General features: G+C 51.5%; 1 protein-coding gene across 3 annotated transcripts in view; it reads right to left on the reverse strand.

Annotated features, from left to right (window-relative positions):
* LOC120999861 (phosphofurin acidic cluster sorting protein 1-like) overlaps window positions 1-13,025 on the reverse strand; it is a 170,774-nt gene that overhangs the window by 36,363 nt on the left and 121,386 nt on the right. For all 3 annotated transcript variants that reach the window (XR_005778662.1, XR_005778663.1, XM_040430898.1), the window contains exons 18-20: window positions 12,566-12,668; window positions 7,356-7,398; window positions 4,520-4,562 (exon numbers count right to left, since the gene is read on the reverse strand). Coding sequence is in view for 1 of the 3 variants with exons in the window: in XM_040430898.1 (XP_040286832.1) it covers window positions 4,520-4,562; window positions 7,356-7,398; window positions 12,566-12,668 (189 nt within the window). In the remaining 2 variants the exon portion in view is untranslated. The remainder of the gene's footprint in view (window positions 1-4,519; window positions 4,563-7,355; window positions 7,399-12,565; window positions 12,669-13,025) is intronic.

Raw genomic sequence — 13,025 nt, forward strand, 5'->3', positions numbered from 1 at the left:
TACTGCTGCTCCATACTGCTCTATACTGAACCCTGCTCCACACTGCTGCTCCATACTGCTCTATACTGAACCCTGCTCCATACTGCTCTATACTATACCCCGCTCTACACTGCTCAATACTATACCCTGCTCCACACTTCTGCTCCGTACTATAACCTTCTCCACACTGCTGCTCCATACTGCTCTATACTATACCCTGCTCCACACTGCTGCTCCGTACTGCTCTATACTATACCCTGCTCCACACTGCTGCTCCATACTGCTCATTACTATACCCTGCTCCACACTGCTGCTTTATACTGCTCTATACTATACCCTGCTCCACACTGCTGCTCCGTACTGCTCTATACTGAACCCTGCTCCACACTGCTGCTCCATACTGCTCAATACTATACCCGGCTCCATACTGCTCTATACTGAACCCTGCTCCATACTGCTCTATACTATACCCTGCTCCACACTGCTGCTCCGTACTGCTCTATACTGAACCCTGCTTCACACTGCTGCTCCATACTGCTCTATACTGAACCCTGCTCCATACTGCTCTATACTATACCCCGCTCTACACTGCTCAATACTATACCCTGCTCCACACTTCTGCTCCGTACTATAACCTTCTCCACACTGCTGCTCCATACTATAACCTTCTCCACACTGCTGCTCCACACTGCTCAATACTATACCCTGCTCCACACTGCTGCTCCGTACTGCTCTATACTGAACCCTGCTCCACACAGCTCTATACTGAACCCTGCTCCACACTGCTGCTCCGTACTGCTCTATACTGAACCCTGCTCCACACTGCTGCTCCGTACTGCTCTATACTATACCCTGCTCCACACTGCTGCTCCGTCCTGCTCTATACTGAACCCTGCTCCACACTGCTGCTCCGTACTGCTCTATACTATACCCTGCTCCACACTGCTGCTCCATACTGCTCTATACTATACCCTGCTCCACACTGCTGCTCCGTACTGCTCCATACTGAACCCTGCTACTCCATACTGCTCTATACTATACCATGCTCCACACTGCTGCTCCATACTGCTCTATACTGAACCCTGCTCCACACTGCTGCTCCGTACTGCTTTATACTATACCCTGCTCCACACTGCTGCTCTGTACTGCTCTATACTATAGCCTGCTCCACACTGTTCTATACTATACCCTGCTCCACACTGCTGCTCCATACTGCTCTATACTATACCCTGCTCCACACTGCTGCTCCATACTGCTCTATACTATACCCTGCTCCACACTGCTGCTCCGTACTGCTCTATACTATACCCTGCTCCACACTGCTGCTCCGTACTGCTCTATACTATACCCTGCTCCACACTGCTGCTCCGTACTGCTCTATACTATACCCTGCTCCACACTGCTGCTGCATACTGCTCTATACTGAACCCTGCTCCACACTGCTGCTCCGTACTGCTCTATACTATACCCTGCTCCACACTGCTGCTCCATACTGCTCATTACTATACCCTGCTCCACACTGCTGCTTTATACTGCTCTATACTATACCCTGCTCCACACTGCTGCTCCGTACTGCTCTATACTGAACCCTGCTCCACACTGCTGCTCCGTACTGCTCTATACTATACCCTGCTCCACACTGCTGCTCCGTACTGCTCTATACTGAACCCTGCTCCACACTGCAGCTTCGTACTGCTCTATACTGAACCCTGCTCCACACTGCTGCTCCATACTGCTCTATATTATACCCTGCTCCACACTGCTGCTCCATACTAAACCCTGCTCCACACTGCTGCTCCGTACCGCTCTATACTGAACCCTGCTCCACACTGCTGCTCCGTACTGCTCTATACTTTACCCTGCTCCACACTGCTGCTCAGTACTGCTCTTTACTGAACCCTGCTCCACACTGCTGCTCCATACTGCTCTATACTGAACCCTGCTCCACACTGCTGCTCCATACTGCTCTATACTAAACCCTGCTCCACACTGCTGCTCCACACTGCTCTATACTATACCCTGCTCCACACTGCTGCTCCATACGGCTCTATACTGAACCCTGCTGCACACTGCTGCTCCGTACTGCTCTATATTATACCCTGCTCCATACTGCTGCTCCGTACTGCTCTATACTATACCCTGCTCCACACTGCAGCTCTGTACTGCTCTATACTGAATCCTGCTCCACACTGCTGCTCCGTACTGCTCTATACTGAATGCTGATCCACACTGCTGCTCCGTACTGCTTTATACTATACCCCGCTCCACACTGCTGCTCTGTAATGCTCTATACTGAACCCTGCTCCACACTGCTGCTCCATACTGCTCTATACTGAACCCTGCTCCACACTGCTGCTCCATACTGCTCTATACTGAACCCTGCTCCACACTGCTACTCTGTACTGCTCTATATTATACCCTGCTCCACACTGCTGCTCTGTACTGCTCTATACTATACCCTGCTCCACACTGCTGCTCTGTACCGCTCTATACTGCACCCTGCTCCACACTGCTGCTCCATACTGCTCTAAACTATACCCCGCTCCACACTGCTGCTCTAATCCTTGCTTTACTCTGCCACACTATACTCCCCTATACTTTTCTCCGCTCCACATTGCTGCTCTGTACTGCTCTATACTATACCCTGCTCCACACTGCTGCTCCGTACTGCTCTATACTATACCCTGCTCCACACTGCTGCTCCATACTGCTCTATACTATACCCTGCTCCACACTGCTGCTCCGTACTGCTCTATACTATACCCTGCTCCACACTGCTGCTCCGTACTGCTCTATACTATACCCTGCTCCACACTGCTGCTCCGTACTGCTCTATACTATACCCTGCTCCACACTGCTGCTGCATACTGCTCTATACTGAACCCTGCTCCACACTGCTGCTCCGTACTGCTCTATACTATACCCTGCTCCACACTGCTGCTCCATACTGCTCATTACTATACCCTGCTCCACACTGCTGCTTTATACTGCTCTATACTATACCCTGCTCCACACTGCTGCTCCGTACTGCTCTATACTGAACCCTGCTCCACACTGCTGCTCCGTACTGCTCTATACTATACCCTGCTCCACACTGCTGCTCCGTACTGCTCTATACTGAACCCTGCTCCACACTGCAGCTTCGTACTGCTCTATACTGAACCCTGCTCCACACTGCTGCTCCATACTGCTCTATATTATACCCTGCTCCACACTGCTGCTCCATACTAAACCCTGCTCCACACTGCTGCTCCGTACCGCTCTATACTGAACCCTGCTCCACACTGCTGCTCCGTACCGCTCTATACTGAACCCTGCTCCACACTGCTGCTCCGTACTGCTCTATACTTTACCCTGCTCCACACTGCTGCTCAGTACTGCTCTTTACTGAACCCTGCTCCACACTGCTGCTCCATACTGCTCTATACTGAACCCTGCTCCACACTGCTGCTCCATACTGCTCTATACTAAACCCTGCTCCACACTGCTGCTCCACACTGCTCTATACTATACCCTGCTCCACACTGCTGCTCCATACGGCTCTATACTGAACCCTGCTGCACACTGCTGCTCCGTACTGCTCTATATTATACCCTGCTCCATACTGCTGCTCCGTACTGCTCTATACTATACCCTGCTCCACACTGCAGCTCTGTACTGCTCTATACTGAATCCTGCTCCACACTGCTGCTCCGTACTGCTCTATACTGAATGCTGATCCACACTGCTGCTCCGTACTGCTTTATACTATACCCCGCTCCACACTGCTGCTCTGTAATGCTCTATACTGAACCCTGCTCCACACTGCTGCTCCATACTGCTCTATACTGAACCCTGCTCCACACTGCTGCTCCATACTGCTCTATACTGAACCCTGCTCCACACTGCTACTCTGTACTGCTCTATATTATACCCTGCTCCACACTGCTGCTCTGTACTGCTCTATACTATACCCTGCTCCACACTGCTGCTCTGTACCGCTCTATACTGCACCCTGCTCCACACTGCTGCTCCATACTGCTCTAAACTATACCCCGCTCCACACTGCTGCTCTAATCCTTGCTTTACTCTGCCACACTATACTCCCCTATACTTTTCTCCGCTCCACATTGCTGCTCTGTACTGCTCTATACTATACCCTGCTCCACACTGCTGCTCCGTACTGCTCTATACTATACCCTGCTCCACACTGCTGCTCCGTACTGCTCTATACTATACCCTGCTCCACACTGCTGCTCCGTACTGCTCTATACTATGCCCTGCTCCACACTGCAGCTCTGTACTGCTCTATACTGAACCCTGCTCCACACTGCTCTATACTGAACGCTGATCCACACTGCTGCTCCATACTGCTCTATACTGAACCCTGCTCCAAACTGCTACTCTGTACTGCTCTATATTATACCCTGCTCCACACTGCTGCTCTGTACCTTGCTTTACTCTGCCGCACTATACTCCCCTATATTTTTCTCCGCTCCACATTGCTGCTTTATGTTGTGCTCTGCTCCTTTATTTCCTTTCCGTTATCTGACAAACTCACCTGAGGCTGGAAGAGGCTGCTCAACAATCCCAACCTTCACAACCTAAAACAAGACAAGAGATAAGCACATGAGTGTAGATGTCTAGAATCCCAATATCTCATGATGTACATGGTGAGCATGCACCTACCTACTGTACAATGCATTACTCAATGAGGACAGCACTGGAAGAGTTACTAACCCATCAAAAGGGACAGGGGGCACTGCAAACACTGAGGACAGCACCAGAATAGAGACAGGGGGCACCACAAGCTCCTAGGACAGCACCGGAAGAGATACTAAGCCATCAGTGAGGGACAGGGAGCACCGCAAGCTCCTAGGACAGCACCAGAAGAGTCACTAACCCAAAAGTGAGGGACATGGGACACTGCAAGCACCAAGGAGAGTACCAGAAGAGTCACTAACCCAAAAGTGAGAGACGGAGACACCGCAAGCTCCGAGGACAGCACCAGAAGAGTCACTAACCCAAAAGTGAGGGACATGGGACACTGCAAGCACCAAGGACAGCACCAGAAGAGTCACTAACCCAAAAGTGAGGGACATGGGGCACTGCAAACACTGAGGACAGCACCAGAAGAGTCACTAACCCATCAGCGAGGGACATGGGGCACTGCAAACACTGAGGACAGCACCAGAAGAGTCACTAACCCATCAGCGAGGGACATGGGGCACTGTAAGCTCTGAGGAAATCTCCAGAAGAGTCACTAACCCATAAGTGAGGGACAGAGACACCGCAAGCACTGAGGACAGCACCAGAAGAGTCACTAACCCAAAAGTGAGGGACATTGGGCACTGCAAGCACCAAGGACAGTACCAGAAGAGTCACTAACCCATTATTGAGGGACATGGGGCACTGTAAGCACCAAGGACAGCACTAGAATTATAAATCCATCAGTGAAGGACATGGGACACCGTAGACACTGAGGACAGCATAAGAATCACAAATCCATCGGTGAGGGACATGGGGCACTGCAAGCACAAGAGTCATAAGTATGCTGGACCCTCAATTCTGGACATTTTACAAATCTACAGCAAGAGAGAGGACTCCAGGTTGCTTGGTCAATTGGTGCCCTCACTGGGCTCATAGGTGACATGTTTCCTCCAGGACATTCATGGACCTCATGCTGATTTAACTCCTATCCCTAGTGAGCCGGATTGGTCACCCTGAGTAGCCCAACTCCCTCATCAGATCCCCCAGAACCTCAGAACTGACGATCCATGTTTGGTGTGCAGAGACTGGTAATTATACGCCATATGATCCGACTAGGAGGTTCCTAGGACATAGGCCAGAAATATGGGGGCAGCCTGTGATTGGCCCTCCTCTTCTCACATGACCTATGCGAGGGTAAGGATGTTGGGATGGGACTTCAATGACCACGTGTGTCAGGAGTCCCTCCGAACCTCCTCAATCTCAAGAAGTAAAATAACAGGCTTGTCGCCAGCAGAATATTCATGACTTTATGGGGCACATTTATTAAGGCCCTGCTCTGGAGGTGGATTCGCCGTAGTTATGTACAGGCGCCGGCCTTTCCATAACTTAACCATATCAAGCGCCAGTTCTAAGTGTCAGACGTCGTCCGAGCTTCCGAGCCATCTTACATTAAGATCATTTTCTACGCCTGTTCTAGGACCTGCCGGCCCGTCCCCTGCCCACAATTTTAGACCTGGCATGAGCGGGGCGAAGTCGCAGATGGCGGCGCAACTAGCTGCCATCTGTGCCCGAAATACGCCTAATTTAGTCATACTTTAGTACGGAAAATGACCCCCTATATTTTCATGTGAATCACATAGAATTTATCAAAACGGTATAAAGTGCAGAAATTTCAGCATAAAAAGTAAATACTGATCAGTCAGGAGACTGTTCACATGGAAGTGGAGGGTCACGTGGCCACACGCTGCACCACTTTTCAGGGACCAAGCAGGCGTGGCCACAAATATCCACAGACCCCACACTCCCATCTTGGTCGATGGTCATTTACAAACAGAAATTCACCTATTTTCGGCATATTTCTGGTGCAGGTTAATTGCGCTGCAATCTGTGACTATTCCCTGCTCACGCCAAGTTTAATATAGGGGGCGTGGCAGGGAAGAGGAAGGGCCGGCAGGGAAGAGGAAGGGCCGGCAGGGAAGAGGAAGGGCCGGCAGGGAAGAGGAAGGGCCGGCAGGGAAGAGGAAGGGCCGGCAGGGAAGAGGAAGGGCCGGCAGGGAAGAGGAAGGGCCGGCAGGGAAGAGGAAGGGCCGGCAGGGAAGAGGAAGGGCCGGCAGGGAAGAGGAAGGGCCGGCAGGGAAGAGGAAGGGCCGACAGGGAAGAGGAAGGGCCGGCAGGGAAGAGGAAGGGCCGGCAGGGAAGAGGAGGGGTCGGCAGGGAAGAGGAGGGGCCGGAAGGGAAGAGGAGGGGCCGGAAGGAACTCATTTATCATTTTCTATGCCTGTTTTACAGGTAGAAAATTTAAGCCAGCAAGAAAGAGCATCCACCGCTGTGGCCAGTCATTGGTTGCAGCAGTCATGTGGCATTAAAATGGATGTCAATATGGTGAGACCCAACACCTGCAGAGCTGGTGGGCAGTGATGGAGCTGGTACCCAGCAGCGGAGATCAGTTAAGTATGATTGCCATGCTGGGGGGTCTGAAGAAACAGTCACCAGGGATGAACAGCCCCTTGAAGGTTGACTCTGGACATCTTGGCCATGCTCTGGGGATGGCAGGGACTGATCCCTGCAGTCTGAGAGGCTCGGATCCACTCCCTGCATCTTCTGCGGTGTCCGGTAACGTCACCTCCACTGTGTCCATAAAAAAACACAGGAAACTGTTCAGGAAAACAAGTGCAGCAGAAACTCACCCCGATAAACGGAACAAACTTCTGGCAAGAATCCTCATCAGCACTAAAAGAAGGCAGCAGAGGAAGAGAGCAAGGAAGAAGAATTAAGAGGAGAAAACACAATCACCGCAAGAAAGGAGGGAGGAGGCATGGACGGCGTCCGGAGAGCCGATCCAGCGCTGATTTACAATGTAAGTATCCCTTTATTGAAGGGCAATACACACGGGGAGACAGCATCCGGGACAAAGCAGACGCGTTTCATACAGTCTGCATGTCCTTAGTCAAAACCATTAGTCATAATCAGGGTTACAGTTATGACCAAGGACGTGTAGACTGTGCGACACGAGTTAGTCCCAGGTTACATTGTAAATCTGCACCGGATCTGCTCTCCGGATGTCTCTTCTGTCGTGAATCTGAAGATCAGAGCACATAGCCCTTCCTTCCCAAGAAGCAGGAGCTTTGTGTTACAAAGGAAAGGCATCTCAAAAATGGTGACTGACGCACCACAGATAGAAGAAAAGGAGACTGAGGAGGCCCACAGGAAACTGCAGGCTAAGAGGGAGGAGACACAGAGGAAACAGGAAGCTGAGGAGCCACAGAGGAAACACAGAAGAACTGCAGACTACGAAGGAGGAGACACGGAGGAAACAACAGGAAGCTAAGGAGGCACAGAGGAAACACAGAAGAACTCCAGACTACGAAGGAGGAGACATGGAGGAAACAACAGGAAGCTAAGGAGGCACAGAGGAAATACAGAAGAACTGCAGACTACGAAGGAGGAGACATGGAGGAAACAACAGGAAGCTAAGGAGGCACAGAGAAGAACTGCAGGCTAAGAGGGAGGAGACACAGAGGAAATAGGAAGCTGAGGAGCCACAGAGGAAACACAGAAGAACTGCAGACTACGAAGGAGGAGACACGGAGGAAACAACAGGAAGCTAAGGAGGCACAGAGGAAATACAGAAGAACTGCAGACTACGAAGGAGGAGACACGGAGGAAACAACAGGAAGCTAAGGAGGCACAGAGGAAATACAGAAGAACTGCAGACTACGAAGGAGGAGACATGGAGGAAACAACAGGAAGCTAAGGAGGCACAGAGAAGAACTGCAGGCTAAGAGGGAGGAGACACAGAGGAAATAGGAAGCTGAGGAGCCACAGTGGAAACACAGAAGAACTGCAGACTACGAAGGAGGAGACACAGAGGAAACAACAGGAAGCTAAGGAGGCACAGAGGAAATACAGAAGAACTGCAGACTACGAAGGAGGAGACACGGAGGAAACAACAGGAAGCTAAGGAGGCACAGAGGAAATACAGAAGAACTGCAGACTACGAAGGAGGAGACATGGAGGAAACAACAGGAAGCTAAGGAGGCACAGAGAAGAACTGCAGGCTAAGAGGGAGGAGACACAGAGGAAACAGGAAATAACTGCAGGCTAAGAAGGAGGAGGCACAGAGGAAACAGAAGAACTACAGACTAGGGCTACTTTCACACTCGTGTTTGGTGCGTACCAGTCATGGATCTGCACAGATGGATCCGTTCAGATAATACAACCGTCTGAATCCGTTCAGAACGAATCCGTTTGTATTATCTTTAACACAGCCAAGACGGATCTGGTTGTATTATGTCTTCTATAGCCAAGACGGATCCGGTTGTATTATGTCTTCTATAGCCGAGACGGATCCGGTTGTATTATGTCTTCTATAGCCAAGACGGATCCGGTTGTATTATGTCTTCTATAGCCAAGACGGATCCGTCTTTTACACCAATGAAAGTCAATGGAGGACGGATCAGTTTTCTATTGTGTCAGATTGTGTCAGTGAAAACGGATCCGTCCCCGTTGACTTACATTGTGTGCCAGGACGGATCCGTTTGGCTTAGTTTCATCAGACGGACACTAAAACGCTGCAGGCGGCCTCCAAAGCGGAACGGAGACGGATCAGAGGCAAACTGAGGCATTCTGAGCGGATCCTTTTCCATTAAGGATGCATTAGAATGCAAACTGATCTGTTTTAGACGCTGAGCCCTGAACGGATCTCAGAAACGGAAACCAAGACGCCAGTGTGAGAGGAGCTTAAGGAGGAGACACAGAGGAAACAGGGAATAACTGCAGGCTAAGGCCTCATGCACACAACCGTTGTTCTAGTCCGCATCCAAGTCGCCGTTTTTGCGGCTCGGGTGCGGACCCATTCACTTCAGTGGGGCAGCAAAAGATGTGGACAGCACTCCGTGTTCTGTCCGGATCCGTTGCTCCGTTACGTAGCCCCGCCAAAAAAATATAACATGTCCTATTCTTGTCCGTTTTGCGAACAAGAATAGGCATTTCTACAATGGGCTGCCTGTTCCGTTACGCAAAAGGCTTCCATGTTTTGCGGATCCATAATTAGCAGACCGCTAAAAACGGAACGGTCGTGTGCATGAGGCCTAAGGAGGAAACAACAGGCTAAGGAGACAGAGGAAGCAGCGAAGAACTTCAGGCTGAGGAAACATACAACAGGAAAACGAGGAGCCACAGAGGGAAAACAGAAGAAACATGATGGTGAAGGGTCCAGAGCATAGAAGAGCAAGAGACTGATGAGGAGGTAGACAGGAAAGAAGTAGCAGGAGAATAAGGAAGAGGAAACGGAGCAAATAGAAGAGTAGGAAGCTAAGGAGGAAGAACAGAGGAGAAGGAGATACACAATAAACAGAAGAGGAGACTGAAGGCCAAGAAGCCGAGGAGGAGGCACAGAGGAAGCATAAAAACCTAAAGCTTAGGCACAGAAAGCATAACAGGAAGTCGAGGAGGAAGAGGCTCCAATGCAACAGAAGGTACAGTAGGTGCAGAGGAAACAGAAGGACAAGAGGCTGGGGTTATGAGGATGCACAAATGAAATGTAGATAAACTGGAGGCATAATGGTAAGAAGAGTCCATCACAACAAATCTGGAGTGAAGAGAAGAGCAATGACAACCAGCAGACAGCACCATGACAAGTGAGGGCCAGAGCTGGTCCAGTGTCTACAGACAGAATCGCAGCACTGGGACCAGTGAAGCAATGTAATCAACCAATATTCATGCATATTCTACAGGTCAACTACCGGTGGAGACAACTCACAGAACGGGTGGCTGGAGACTCTCAGAAATCTTTGGCACCATGTGGGCATCACTGAACGAGGACAAGCTTTATGATCCTATTAACCAGATATAAATATTTGTCCAGCTCACCTCTAATGGTGCCGTCGTCTGTAGCCATCTCCTAGATGGGAAAAAGACCTGATCAGTGACTACTTCTGAACATGTCTTGTCTATTGGTCCCCGACAAACATACAGGTGGGGATATCAATATCAGAAGGTTGGCAGGGGGCGTACCAGCTCATCAGTACTGGTAGTTTCTTACTGGAGGCCAATAAAGAAGACATGTCCTAGAAGTGATCGGGTCTTTGTCCTGCATTCTAGGGACCGCTCCCTGATCGGGAGCCACCATTATTGGCTTCTGTTCCATTTCTGCCCCTCTTTTATCTCTCCATATGAACAGGTCCATGAACAAACCAAGTTTCATTCATTTGCAAGTAGAAAACTTAATTGACAAAAAAATAAAAACAAATCCAGAATCATAACCAATAAGAGATGAAGACAGAGCGTCCCCGCAGCATGTGGGCCTGGGGTGGGGTGACCAGTTGAGATGTGTCACGATACAGGCTATTAGGCATGGTCTACAGAGGTCTACAACAATCTTCTGGTCCTGCAGAGAAAGCTTCCCCTTGTAGTAATACTCCCCTGGGTACCAAATCCGGTATTTGGCCAAAACTATGGGCTCTCCAGGCGCCTAGTGCCATTTTAAGGTTGGTGGAGCTCTGGGGTACATGCCCCTTGAGCCCTCCCTATGAACTTTACCGGGATATGGAGACGCTGTCGGCTCGGTCGGGATATGGAGACGCTGTCGGCTCGGTCGGGATATGGAGACGCTGTCGGCTCGGTCGGGATATGGAGACGCTGTCGGCTCGGTCGGGATATGGAGACGCTGTCGGCTCGGTCGGGATATGGAGACGCTGTCGGCTCGGTCGGGATATGGAGACGCTGCCGGCTCGGTCGGGATATGGAGACGCTGCCGGCTCGGTCGGGATATGGAGACGCTGCCGGCTCGGTCGGGATATGGAGACGCTGCCGGCTCGGTCGGGATATGGAGACGCTGCCGGCTCGGTCGGGATATGGAGACGCTGCCGGCTCGGTCGGGATATGGAGACGCTGCCGGCTCGGTCGGGATATGGAGACGCTGCCGGCTCGGTCGGGGTATGGAGACGCTGCCGGCTCGGTCGGGATATGGAGACGCTGCCGGCTCGGTCGGGATATGGAGACGCTGTCGGCTCGGTCGGGATATGGAGACGCTGTCGGCTCGGTCGGGATATGGAGACGCTGCCGGCTCGGTCGGGATATGGAGACGCTGTCGGCTCGGTCGGGATATGGAGACGCTGCCGGCTCGGTCGGGATATGGAGACGCTGCCGGCTCGGTCGGGATATGGAGACGCTGCCGGCTCGGTCGGGATATGGAGACGCTGCCGGCTCGGTCGGGATATGGAGACGCTGCCGGCTCGGTCGGGATATGGAGACGCTGCCGGCTCGGTCGGGATATGGAGACGCTGCCGGCTCGGTCGGGATATGGAGACGCTGCCGGCTCGGTCGGGATATGGAGACGCTGCCGGCTCGGTCGGGATATGGAGACGCTGCCGGCTCGGTCGGGATATGGAGACGCTGCCGGCTCGGTCGGGATATGGAGACGCTGCCGGCTCGGTCGGGATATGGAGACGCTGTCGGCTCGGTCGGGATATGGAGACGCTGTCGGCTCGGTCGGGATATGGATGCATATGGTAGACAGGGGAGGTCAGAGGACACAAGTTATAGGACACAAAAGAGGTAATTACACAGGGGAGGTTTCAGGACAGAAGAGAGGCTAGCGGTCAATGTGGAGGACGTTCCAGGACACAGGCGAGGTCAGGGAATGCAGGAAAATCTACAGGGCACGGGGTAGAGGGGACACTGACGGCCGTCTTCAGTCACAGTATACAGGCTTCTCTTAGCCAGAAGAAAATAATGAGAAAACGGATACTGGAGATGATGGGAATAGAGAGGAGGGGCCCGGTGTTACATGTCTTCACAGAACTTTCTAGAACATCATTATCACATATACCTACCTCCTATTGTCACAAATGATATGAAGACTCACATGTATGGCGGGAGCGCTGCGGCATCTTACCTCCTCTGTCTATAGGTCAGCATGGCTTCAGAGATAAAGAGCTGATGGGAGACGGAGGCCCCTGCAATGTACTGTGCCACTCTCCCCGCCACGTCAAGACGCTCTGTGTAACAGAAGATGTCCACATTATCATCCTCATAAAGCTACATGCACCCAGGAGCCACGCCTTGGGTTAGGGCTATCTGACTGGAAGGACTTTCCTGCTGGGAAGCGTAAAGAGCCATTAAAGGCGACGGACACGTTTTTTCCTTACTTACATGTATTTTGCTTTAAAAACTATTTTTGTAATAGTTAGTATTGATAATGTCGGATGTATGTCTTCTGCAGCCGTTGTGTATTACACTACAGAGCAGGCAGCAGAGAGCTGTTCATTGCACAAGATGAGGCAAGGGCGACACCTCTGCACGCGGAGCGGGCGACGACGCCTCAGCGCGCGGAGCGGGCGACGACGCCTCAGCGC

The sequence above is a fragment of the Bufo bufo genome, chromosome 4 (assembly GCF_905171765.1).
Source record: "Bufo bufo chromosome 4, aBufBuf1.1, whole genome shotgun sequence".
Lineage (NCBI taxonomy): Eukaryota > Metazoa > Chordata > Amphibia > Anura > Bufonidae > Bufo > Bufo bufo.